This window comes from Mandrillus leucophaeus, unplaced genomic scaffold, assembly GCF_000951045.1.
Source record: "Mandrillus leucophaeus isolate KB7577 unplaced genomic scaffold, Mleu.le_1.0 Scaffold133, whole genome shotgun sequence".
NCBI lineage: Eukaryota > Metazoa > Chordata > Mammalia > Primates > Cercopithecidae > Mandrillus > Mandrillus leucophaeus.
The window spans coordinates 5358137-5371696 of record NW_012101288.1 but is presented as its reverse complement, the minus strand read 5'-3'; the positions used below and the strand labels follow the sequence as shown (position 1 = coordinate 5371696).

The window sequence follows — 13560 nt, the reverse complement described above, 5'->3', positions numbered from 1 at the left end:
GAAGGTTTAGCTAGTACTGTAAAACTGACTATTCAGAGGCTGAAAACTCTCTCAGTAAGAGCAGATATTAATACATTTTTAAAAATTTATTACTATATAGCACATATTATTATGTAAAAATATATTTATATAGTATATATAATGATATAAAGGGCAAAAAAGCAGCAGAGTATAATCCCATATGTTTAGAGACAAGTATGCATACACACACGTGCATGCACACACACACAAACATATATGTATAGCTAATTCTCACTATTTGCAGTGGTTCTATAAAGTCACCATGAACACTCAATTAGTGAATACTGAAATACTGCTCCTAGGGGAAACACAGAGTCAGGTTCCTGAGAGCCTCATTAATCAATCAATACATACATGTGTGTTTCTGTTTAAAGACATCTTATTTAATACATATTGCTGATTCCTTATCATTGAACTCACAGTTAGTAGCACTATAACTCATTTCTGAATGAGTTTATCTAACATACGTATTTTCTCTATAAGGGAAGCCACAGCCTGTGTTTAGAAACAATAAACAGCGCTTCAGCGCTATGCTTGGGGACCACTTTAAACAGTAAAATCTTAACAAAAAGCTTCAAAATGCAAAAAAAAAAAAAAAATGGTATTAAGCAGACCACAAAAAGGATACTTGTTTACACTATGAGAGCTGAAATAAGAAGACAGAGTGTTGCCTCGTTTGACTTCAGCTGGGAACAAGGGTATCTGGTGACTCAAATTTTCACTGCTCTGTGCATGTCCCTGAATGACCATGAAAGCACTGCAAGTATTAATTCTGAAGTTACAAATCAATTTTAGTGAGTAGGTGAATTCTCATGTATAGAATGCACAAATAATGAGGAGTGACCGTATATCTTTACATACATAGAAAAGAAATCGGGAACGTGTAAATCAGAATCATCTGAGAATGGTGAGACTTTCAGTGATTTGTATTTGTCTATTTGCTATTCTGCATATTCTTATTTTTTTCTGCAACAAGACACTGCTTGCATAATTTTTTAAAAGATAAAGAAAACAAAAAGGAGGAGGCACAAACTTTTTCTAGAATAAAAAAAGGTGGCAAATGCTACTCCAAATGTACCCAATCTCATGTGATCTTGGAAGAATTGAAACGCCCAGAACTGCTAGTTATTAGCTGCGTGATTAAGTTTGAGCATGAACTTCTTCCTGTGTAAAATGAAAAGGTTAGACCAGGTGATCATCAAAGTCTCTGTTAGAGTTACCAAGGTGCAATTCCAGACTGGAAGACGCATGGACAACATGACTGATTAGCTGGGGGAATTTTAGATAACCAGAGAAGAGAAGAGAGGCGTGCATTTTAGTGAAATGGATGCTGTGGATAATAGATTCAGAAATGAGGATGGTGTCTATGGGGATAATGAGGGAAGTTGTAAGTTTCAGGAAATAAGTTAGACAGGTAGACAAGATTGGAGAGAACACTGAGAGCCTGGCAGAAGAGTCTGGACTTAATTCAACAGGTGAAGGAAGGAAGCCGCTAAAATAGCATTAGTTAAAAAATGATGATGAATTATTTTAGAAGGTGGTAGGATGGGCAGGGCAGGCACTGAGGGCTCTGAGTTTAAGATATTTCTTTAAATTACCATTAGTCTAGAGTAGTTAATGAAGACCAATACGAGGATAGCAATTACAGAGGTGGAGAACAGGCAACACATTTATAGATATTTCAAATTTAAGAAGTTGGGTCGGGTGTGGAGGCTCACGCCTGTAATTCCAGTATTTTGGGAGGCCAATGTGGGCAGATCATGAGGTCAGGAGTTCGAGATCAGCCTGACCAACATGGTGAAACCCCATACCTACTAAAAATACAAAAATTAGCTGGGCATGGTGGCGCACGCCTGTAATTCCAGCTACACAGGAGGCTGAGGCAGGAGAATCGCTTGAACCCAGGGGGCAGAGGTTGCAGTGAGCCGAGATCGCACCATTGCACTCCAGCCTGGGCAACAAGAGCAAAACTCCATCTCAAAAAAAAAAAAAAACAAGTTATATGACTTAGTATTGACTGGATTTAGAAAATAAAGGCATAGGAAGTCATAGAGCTTCAAGGTTTCTAGCTTATGAGATGGGAAGAAAACATGAGACAGAAGTGAAGAAACCAGGATTGAAGAACTCTTTTGGGAAGGAGATAATGAGTAACACCTAAATGAGAGACATCAAACGGAGATGTCCCTCAGGAAGGCAACAATTTAAGAATAGAGCATATGTGAGAAATCAAGGTCAGAGATGTGGCTTTGGGAGTAAGAGCAACAACATATATCCAGAAAAATGGATAAGTTCCAGGTGAGTGAGAAACAGTAGCATAAAGATTTTACTCTTGATGATATAATAGGTAAGTGGTTATAAAAAGCTGATGTTGATTACTTGATCATACATACCTTATTTATTTCTTGTGTTAAAGCCTGAACTGAATATATGTTTAGACTTCCATTTTCCATAATAGATGCAATGTACCGTCCATGTGGGCTAATTACTGATGAGCTAATTCCTTCATCAAGGCTCCCAATCTCAAAGAGAAGTTTACAAGTCTGTATATTTATAAATCTCATAATACCATCTTGACTTAGTACTCCAAGAACCTAAGAGTAGAGAGAAAAAATATAAACTCCTAAAAACATGTGACAGTGAATGTCTGAAAGTCATACTACATACATGTCTTCACACGTATGCAATGTTTGTGTATGTACGTGTGTGTGTATATATATGTGTGCGTGTATATAAATACATATATTTTGAGGGGGACACCTAGAGGAAATTCTATTCTCAGTGAGATATTATGTTTTATTTTATTATTATTGTTTTGAGACAGAGTTTCACTCTTGTTGCTCAGGCTGGAGTGCAGTGGCACGATCTCCACTCACTGCAACCTCCAACCTCTGGGTTCGAGCAATTCTCCAGCCTCAGCCTCCCGAGTACCTGGGATTACAGGCATGCACCACCATGCCTGGCTGATTTTTGTATTTTTAGTAGGGATGGGGTTTCACCATGTTGGCCAGGCTGCTCTCAAACTCCTGATGTCAGGTGATCTGCCTGCCTTGGCCTCCCAAAGTGCTGGGATTACAGGCATGAGCCACTGCGCCTGGTCTGATATTATATATTTTAAAATCACAACTTATGGCTCTTGTTGATTATGCCCTGGATCTAATCAGAATCAGCAAGGAACCTATCATGGTGGACTATGGAAAGGTGCCCTAAGAATCTTCCCTTCCCACAGGCAGATCATGCAGGGGACAGAGAGGATTAGACAATGATACAATTTGAATGTGTCTCTCCAACAGCAAGTATTGGAAACTTGCTCAATGCAACAGTGTTGGCATATAGGGCCTAATGAGAGGTGACTAGAGCATGAGGGCTCTGCCCTCATGAAAAGATTAATGCTGTTATTATGGGAGTGGGTTTGGTATAAAAGGATGAGTTCGCCTCCCTCTTGCCCCCTCCCATTCCTCCCTCCCTTTCTCACCCATATGAGGCCTTCTACTATATTATGACAGAGAACAAAGGCCTTCAAAAGATGCCAACCTCTAGATCTTGAACTTCTCAGCCTCCAGAACTGTGAGAAATAAACTTATGTTGTTTATAAATTACCCAGTCTGTGGTATTCCAGTACAGCAGCACAAAACAGACTAAGACAGACAGTTCCTAACTTTTGCCTCCACACTGGCTATCAGGAACAAGGAGGGTGGAGGGTTTGCCTTCCTGTACCCTTTCCATAGCTAATCGAAGTGAACACCAGCCCTGCTGCCCCCACACAAACCTGTCACTGCCACTGAGGCTCCCCAGTGTCTACCTGTTTTCAGCAAATATTTTAAGTAACATCTGGAGAATGGAGAGTTTGTGAGTTGCAAGGGTAGTGGAGGGGTAGGAGGGAAGCTAGTCTTTTAAGGGGGGAGAAAAGTTTAAATTTTAACTCATAATTTCAAAAATTAAAAACATATAATAAAGGCCGGGTGCGGTGGCTCATGCCTGTAATCCCAGCACTTTGGGAGGCTGAGGAGGGAGGATCACGAGGTCAGGAGATGGGACCATCCTGGCTAACATGGTGAAACCCCGTCTAAACTAAAAAATACAAAACTTAGCCAGGCATGGTGGCGGGAGCCTGTAGTTGCAGCTACTCAGGAGGTTGAGGCAGGAGAATGGCATGAACCTGGGAGGCGGAGCTTGCAGTGAGCCGAGATTGCGCCCCTGCACTCCAGCCTGAGCAACAGAGTGAGACTCCATCTCAAAAAAACAAAAAACAAAAAACAAAACAAAATAAAAAAAACATGTAATAAAAAAGTTGAAGCAAATAAACCCCCATGCTGCCCTGTCTAAGCACAGGTTCTCTTCCCAGTGGCAGTGGCTGGTAAGTGATGCCACCATGTGATTGCTTGAAATGCTGATGTCATTAATCATACAAAAGACTGTAAAAGGCAGTTTGGAGGTGATAGTCTATAAAGTCCTCCTGTTGGCTGGCTTGCAGGAAACAAAGCCCCTTATCTGCGGTTGATGCAACTCCTCTGGAAGTCGATTGGGCAAGATCTACCCAAATGACAGATGCACATAACCTTTATGCCACTATTTCAACTCTGGGATTTTATCCTACAAAGAGGATGTGTGAAATGACACTTGTAAAAAGTTATTCAGTGAGCATGATTTGTCACAGAAAATGACTAAAAATAGGTTAAGTGCCAATAGAAGACTGGTTTAAAAAATAAACTGCATAGTGTTGCGGTTGTAAAAAAGAAAGAAGTTCTGCACTGATATAGAACAATTTCCAACTTAAGAATAAAAGGTAGACTGGGCGCAGTGGCTCACGCCTATAATCCCAGCACTTTGGGAGGCTGAGGCAGGTGGATCACTTGAGGTCAGGAGTTTGAGACCAGACTGGCCAATATGGGAAACCCCGTCTCTACTAAACATACAAAAATTAGCTGGGCATGGTGGTTCATGCCTATAGTCCCAGCTTCTTGGGAGGCTGAGGCAGGAGAACCACTTGAGCCTGGGAGGCGGAGGTTGCAGTGAGCCGAGATTGCACCACTGCACTCCAGCCTGGGAGACAGAGCTAGATTCCATCTCAAAACAACAACAAAAAAACCCAAAGAATAAAAGGTGCAAGACTGTATAAAATAATGGGAAAAACGTAACACTATACGTAACAACAGTGGATATGGGGGGAGGTGAACAACTAGACAAATGGTAGAAAGGCATGACAGACTTCCTACTGTGTGCTGTTTTATGTCTTCAACCATATGAATATATTACCTAATCAAAAACGTAAGTAAAATGGACATGATATATACATACATGCATATGTATAGATATATATGGAAAACATATATCTAATCTGTTAAAATACAAGATCCATGACAGTCTATTTGAAATAAGAAAGTTAAGGTTTGACAGAACTCAACTCTTAAAAAGGAATAAGTGAAGGGGGATGGGGGAAGAAGCACTTTGTAAACTAAAGAAAGATACCAATAAAAAACGTGTTTCACAGGAGTGAGCAACCAGTTAGGGTAAATAAAATAACAACACAACGTTAGTTCTAGTCCAATCTTTAATCCTTACAATTAACAGGAATGTTGACAAGTCAATGTTTCTAGTTGTTAGCGTTAGAATCTGTAAAATGGGCAGAATATCTTTCCTGCCTATGCCAAATAATTAAGGATCAAATGAAAACTAGCGTGCTAAAGCACACTGCAAACCACAGAGTACAATATACATTTTCAGTCTGCTGATTTTATAAGAAGAGCAAATTGTCAATAGTATAAAGAATACAAGATTTTGAAATTTTTTTCAATTCTAGACTCTTCACAAAAGTCACATATTTGTAATTTCAAATTCTTGTAACAAGGTGTAAGTTAAATAAGAGCTAAGATAGTTCAGAGATGGATGCGTTCTTTCGCAAAAAGTACAGTGCCCTACATTTATGTTACTAACCTGATTAGAACCAGCATCAAAACTATCAGGAAGAAATTCTAGATGACGAATGGCTCGAACTTTAGTGGGCATCTGGATAATTCTAAAGAGCTGCCTAGCTTCCAAGCACCACAAATGAAGATGATTTGACTTGCCTCCAGCAGCCAGGATTCGGCCATCTCTATATAACAAAAAAGCGAGAAAGTAAGGCAGGTGCAATTGTTTATAGCAGTGCTGTCTAACAGAACTTTCTGTGAAGACAGAAAGGTGCTGTACCTACGCTGTCCGATATGGTCACACTAGTCACATGTGATTCCCGAGCACTTGAAATGTGGCCAATGTTAATGAGGACCTTATTTTCAAATTGTATTTAATTTGTATTCATTTAAATACTTGTATGGACAGCTCAGGTTTATAGTATATATATTTTTACCTACTGTGCTAAGCTACCAGTTTACCAAACATTTAATGACCTGATTGTGAGTTTTTTACATAACACTTATATTTTATAGCATAATCTCAAGGTCACTTATCACTATCCAACTTTCTGTGTTTCACATACAGCTATACAGAATTGGTGGTACTGGCTATATGAAAAAATGTAACAGCCCAAACTTTTTTCCTGCTCAAAGAAAGCTACCTTAATAAGGTACAAAAAGAGTAAGTTGTTTTGACTTGCAAGGCCATTGCTCATTCATTCAACAAGAACTTGTAAAGGACTTATTAATTTGTAAAAAGTGTGATAATACTATGGTTATGTTTCAAGGGTCTGCTATAAGCCAGGTATGGTCCCAGAAGCCAGGAACACAGTCAGTTAAGGCTGCACAAGTCAGGTAATCCTGCTCTTACAGGATTTTCGGTCTAGAGGAAGGCAAACAAACAAATAAATGAACTTGTTCTCAGCAGGTAATAAGTTCTATACAGAATTACAAAATAAGGTGATGAAAACTGGGAAAGGAGGAAGATCTGCTACCTGAATGACACAAATAGGCCAGTCATGGGATGATCTGGAGGAAGAATTCTATCCTGATCAGTATTCCAGACTGGCTGGTACAAAAGTGCTGAAAAAGCAGTAAAGTTAGTATATAAGGAAAAGTAAGTAAGAGGTCATACTCAAGTGCATTGCCATATGAAAGCACACTGCTATACTCGGGTGTGGCTAGAGGAGACTAAGGAAGGAAATGAGACGAAGCGAGGGAGGCCTAGGCCAGATGACAGAAGGCCTCGGGGGAAATGAGGGGTGGGGGGTTGGATTTTACTCTAAATGATGAAGGAGGTTAAATAGGAAAGTGACATGATCTGACTTACTGATTTATAAAAACCACTTTATCCGCTGTGCAGAGAATGACTATAGGAAATGAGATTGAAAACAGGGAGAACAAATAAGAAGGCTATTATAGTCGTCTAAAAGAGGCTAGGGTAGCTTGGATTAGGGTACCACCCACAGCAATGAATAAAAACAAATTGACCAATTTGAGATATAGTTTGGTTGAATTGATGGGATTTACTGATGACTTAGAAGAACAAGGTGAGAAAAGAGAGGAATTAACATATATTTTGTAACTCTTTCCCCTGACTAGAAACAAGGATCAGCCTAGTCAAAATAGAACCCCTAGCATCCAGATTAGGGTCTTGAAATACCACTTCCCAAAAAAGAACCCAGACTCTTTAGAGAAAAGGCTAATTCCAGGGTTAGGGCAGGAATTGTACCAGATAAGCTTGGAACATCTTGTCACATCAGAAAGCATGAAAGCTATCATAGGCAACTGGAGTTGTAGTAAAAGGATGCCAAAGCCAGTGAAAAGAGGTTCCTATTAGTCAAAGATGAGAGAACTGGAACATCTAAGAATGACGGCTGCAATGTATTAAAACATGCTAACTACTCTAAGCCTATGAATTTACAAAGATTAAAGACAAAAACTTCATTAGCTACTTTTGAAAGATGCCAATAAACCAGTTCATTACTTTTAAAACTAGTTTAAGAAAAAAGAGGAGAACATTAAGCATTCATCCTGCCTTTCCTTTACAACTGTACGTCAAAATAACCAAAGGGTAGATGAGAAGAAGTTTCTTTCTATAGAAGGTTATTAACTAATAAGTGAAGAAGAAATGAGAGAATTAGAACAGCAGCATTTTGCTAACTTCTAAGGCCGTACTGGATCTAGGGAATGATCACCGATGGCTACTGACATCACAAAAGAAAACTGTTCTATGTTGTTACTGATGAAAGTACGCAAACCACCTTCTTGTGTAATGTCTTCTTGTGCTTAAATCAGATCAAGCCTCCAGTTTTTAGAAAATACAGGTATAACCAGTATACAGGAAAAATACAGATAACAGAGGATCATATTAAACAATACCACATGAAGACAAAGAGCAAAATCCAGAAGATAGAAAACTCAAGAGGAGAAATAACCAGTTATTTAATGAATAAACTATAAGGGAAAAAGAAAAGATGACTACATCAACAAAATACAATGTGTGAACCTTGTTTTGCTTCTTATTCAAACAGATCAATCATAAAAACCAATTATTAGACAAATCAAGGACATTTGAATATGACTAGATATATGACAATATTAAGATATTCTTATTCATTTTTAAAAAGTGTGATAATAGGCCAGGCGCAGTGGCTCACGCCTGTAATCCCAGCACTTTGGGAGCCAAGGCAGGTGGATCACCTGAGGTCAGAAGTTCGAGACCAGCCTGGCCAACATGGTGAAATCCCGTCTCTACTAAAAATGTAAAAATTAACCGGGCGTGGTGGCAGGCACCTGTGATTCCAGCTACTTGGGAGGCTGAGGCAGGAGAATTGCTTGAAGCTGGGAGGTGGAGGCTGCAGTGAGCTGAGATTGTGCCATTGCACTCCAGCCTGGGGGACAAGAATGAGATTTTGTCTCAAAAAATAAATAAATAAATAAAGTGTGATAATACTATGGTTATATTTCCAAAAGGGCCCTTATCTTTCAGAGATAAACTGAAATATTCGTGGATCAAATGATATACTTAGGTTTTACTTCAAACAATGCATTGGGGAAGTAGGTGAAATGACTGATAAAAATAGAAATGGCCGGGTGTGAAATGGCCGGGTGCAGTGGCTCATGCCTGTAATCCCAGTACTTTGGGAGGCCGAGGTGGGCGGATCACGAGGTCAGGAGTTCAAGACCAGCCTGACCAACAAGGCAAAACCCCGTCTCTACTAAAAACACAAAAATTAGCCGGTGTGGTGGCGCATGCCTATAATCCCAGCTACTCAGGAGGCTGAGGCAGGGGAATCTCTTGAACTCCGGAGGTAGAGGTTGCAGTGAGCTGAGACTGCACCACTACACTCCAGCCTGGGCGACAGAGTGAGACTCCACTTCAAAAAAAAAAAAAAAAAAAGAAGAAATTGCCATTCATTGATGATTATTGTAGCTTATGGAAATATTTAGTGGTTCTGATGGAGGAAATGCTGGTATAAATAAAACCACACACACACACAACAAAAAAAACAAAAAAAAAAAGAAGAAGAAATTCTTACGGGTTCATGTATTTTTCTATTTTTGTGTATATTTGATATTTCACAAAATAAAAAAAAGTCAGCAGATCATATCTAAATTGGAAGGTAACTTTTTCTAATATGACAAAAAGATACTGAATAAAAACTAAACGAAAATTTGTAATTTTTTACCAGAAATTAAATTTCTTAAATATTCCTAGTGTCTTAAAATGCACATTACCTGGTCACAGCAAACACTTTGTATAATATACTAGAGCTTTCAGGTGGAGCTGGCAATTGATATTTGCAAAAAAGTGTGTCACATTCCCAGGCAAAAATGGAATTATCTTTAAAACAGCTGAGGATGGTGTTACTTAACGGTAGAAAGAAAACCTAAGGAGGAATAGAGAAAGTTAGTTTTCACACAAGGTTCACATAGTGCTCTTTAAATTTAAAATTACACAAGTAGCCTATTTTTCTTTATTCAAATATTCTTTTCTTAAGTTGGAGAAAACTACATTTCTAATATATGACAGGGAGTAATACTGATTATTTCATAAATTATTATTAACCAAAAAAAAAAAAAACCCTTCAAACGAAAACTAGGTATACTATAACGACTAGGCAAGTCACAAAATTCTAAATGGCAGTTTAAAAAATTTCACCTAATATTATTAAAGAGTTAAATGAAAACAAGATATGATTTTGAGTATCAATTTTACTTCAAAAATAAAGCACATTGGTCAGGTGTGGTGGCTCACACCTGTAATCCCAGCACTTTGGGAGGCCAAAGCAGGTGGATCACTTGAGGACATGAGTTTGAGACCAGCCTGGCCAACATGGTGAAACCCTATTTCTACCAAAAAAATACAAAAATTAGGTCGGGCGTGGTGACTCACACCTGTAATCCCAGCACTTTGGGAGGCGAGGCGGGGGATCACCTGAAGTCAGGAGTTCGAGACTAGCCTGACCAACAAGGGCTCTACTAAAAATACAAAAACTACTCAGGCATGGTGGCAGGCATCTGTAGTCCCCACTACTTGGGAGGCTGAGACAGAATTGTTTGAACCCAGAAGGTGGAGGTTACAGTGAGCGAAGAACCTGCCACTGCACTTTAGCCTGGGCGAGGGAGTGAGCCTCCGTCTCAAAAAAAAAAAAACAAAAACAAACAAACAAACAAACAAAAAAAACAATTAGCCGGGCACGTGCCTGTAGTCCCAGCTACTCAGGAGGCTGAGGCAAAAGAATCCCTTGAACCCGGGAGGCGGAGGTTGCAAATAAGTCAAGATTGTACCACTGCATTCCAGCCTGGATGACAGAGCAAGACTCTGTCTTCAAAAGAAGGCACATATATGCATACACAAAATGTGATGTGTTTATATATACATATTACTCCCACAAAATGGGGTGTATGTATATATTCCAATGGCAGTGTATGACAGTGCCTTTTCCCTATACTTCCACCAACATTTGATATTTTTTAAACATCTATCAGTAGTTAATATTTAATATAGTGTTTATATTAGTATATAGTGTTTATAGTAGTATATAGCTCTATATATACTATATATATACACACACATATATAGTAAAAAAAAGCCACTGTCATACACTGCCACTGGGAGTAAAAATTAGTTAAATATACTATACTATATGTGTCAACAGCCTTAAAATATGTATCTTCCCAAATTAGTCAGTTTGCTTTTAAAAGTTAGTCCTGGCTGGGCACTGTGGCTCACACCTGTAATCCCAGCACTTTGGGAGGCTGAGGTGGGTGGATTACCTGAGGTCAGGAGTTTGAGACCAGCCTGGCCAACATGGTGAAACCCCATCTCTACTAAAAATACAAAAATTAGCCGGGTGTGGTGACAGGTGCCTGTAATCCCAGCTACTCGAGAGGCTGAGGCATGAGAATCACTTGAACCGGAGGGTGGAGGTTGCAATGAGCTGAGATTGCGCCACTGCACTCCAGCCTGGGTGACAAGAGTGAAACTCCATCTCAAGAAAAAAAGTTACTCCTTTGGGAATATTAGGCAAAGTGTTTCAAGATAAGTAAGTGTTAAGCATTTTTTTTATAAGAGTAAAAAGGTGCAAATGCATATATAATCCTATCTTATTACAGATTCAGTTTATTTAATGGACAACTGAGAGTGAAACTGATAGCAAAGTTGAAAATGCCATCACTTTATTCTCCTAATTTCCATTTTTCTATCACAAGCATAAACAATGCTTCCTTTTGTTAACACAAAATTATTAACGGAAATTAACCAATATTTTCTCATAAAAGTTTCAGTGGCCTCGAATATGATTTTGTGTGTCACCGATACAACACACACACATATATAATGCACTAGAGAACATACTGGTTAGCAAAAATAATCTACTTAGGATTAATGCCAATAAGACAATAAAAAATACTAACTCAACTACATCAGATACTGATAGATCAGGCAAGGGCCTGATCAAGCTCCTCACTTCATCCTTGGCTCACTTTGCTAAAGACAACCTGTGGTAGATCTTTCGCTATCAGATTCACTGTTAGGAAGATTTATAATATGAAGGCCTTACAGATTTCTATGATCTACAATGAATGCATTAAAACATTCTTTCAAAACTGATGTCAAAAAGTGACTTAAGAAAATTCTTATTATAATTAGCAGTCACTTTTCTGGAAAAGTAATAAAGTTTATTCCTACTGGGAAAAGCAGAAGCTTAAAAGTTAATGAGCATCAACTGCTATTTTAGTGGAATAACTGTGATAGATTATTGCCTACATGATTACTCATTACTAGATTTGTGATTTTAATTGCCATATTTTAATGATTATAAAATTGTTTCTAATGAAGCATGTCATTATTATTTAGATAGTGTCATCTCTTGAGAAACATAAAAACCTTAGGAAAGACTTCAAAACATTAACGAAGTATACTTTTTGGGGGGTTAGGTTCAAGGATGGAGCTGCAGTTTTTCCTTGTAGAACACAAAATTCCTAAGCTTTCCAATTCAGTTTGAGGAGGTAGATGAACTCTTTTCAAGGTTTATTTTATCTATCTATCTATGTATCTATGTATCTATGTATCTATGTATCTATCTATCTATCTATCTATCTATCTATCTATCTATCTATCTATCTATCTAGAGACAGAGTCTTCTCTCTGTCACCAGGCTGGAGAGCAGTGGCGCGATCTTGGCTCACTGCAACCTCCAATTCTTATGCCTCAGTCTCCCAAGCAGCTGGGACTAGGGCCGTGCCAACACGCCTGGCTAATTTTTTGTATATTTTAATAGAGACGGGGTTTCACTATGTTGGCCAGGCTGGTCTAGAACTCCTGGCCTCAAGTGATCTGCCTGCCTTGGCCTCCCAAAGTGCTGGGATTACGGATGTGAGCCACTGTGTCCGGCCCTTTTTCAAGGTTTAAAGAGTTTAGGATACTAATATTAGCAAGTTAAGGTCAAATGTATTATTTGGCAGTAATTTATTGAGTGTCCTGGGTACACAGGCTGAATTAAGTTCAGCAAAACACTCTTTATTAGATGTTTTCTGATATCCATCACAAAGCCTTTCTGATACCACAGTAATCACAAATCCCAGGGATTCCAAAGTCTCTAACTAATGAGCTGAATATCTTACCTCCAAGCATCAACAAAAGAATAAAAATGTACTAATCTGAAAAGGTATAACTGGTTTACCTGAGAAGCAGTAAGGCTTTACATAAAGACAGGTTTGAATTCAAACTGCAACTCTCTTCTAAACTATGTGATACTGAACAGATTACTTAATCTTTCTGGACAAAGTTCGTAATATTTCTGAACTTCGGTTTCCCTTCTTGCAAAATGGGGATAATGGTATCTACCCTTCCAGATTAAAGCTTGAAAATAACTATCTAAAATGTAGGTTCATGGAACATACTGAACAACGGGTATCTATTACTATTACTAATAATTACTACTAGTACTGCTTACAAAAATCAGCGAAAAGAGGTTACAGTGGTAGGTTCTTTACAAACACTCTGAAATCAAAGTTCCATAGTTCCTTTTCTGAAACTCTTGGGGCTTCAGAATGCAGATTTCCAATTTTAGATAGGTAGTGTGATGTATATTCTATAACATTATGTAGAACTTTAGGCGACCTGGGGCAATGCCCCATACTC

General features: G+C 38.6%; 1 protein-coding gene across 3 annotated transcripts in view; it reads right to left on the bottom strand.

The window, feature by feature from the left end:
* Positions 1-13560, bottom strand: part of TBC1D31 (TBC1 domain family, member 31) — a 72184-nt gene that overhangs the window by 39017 nt on the left and 19607 nt on the right. For all 3 annotated transcript variants that reach the window (XM_011973008.1, XM_011973009.1, XM_011973010.1), the window contains 3 exons: positions 9651-9802; positions 5953-6112; positions 2412-2612 (listed from right to left, as the gene is read on the bottom strand). In XM_011973008.1, coding sequence (XP_011828398.1) covers positions 2412-2612; positions 5953-6112; positions 9651-9802 — 513 coding nt within the window. The remainder of the gene's footprint in view (positions 1-2411; positions 2613-5952; positions 6113-9650; positions 9803-13560) is intronic.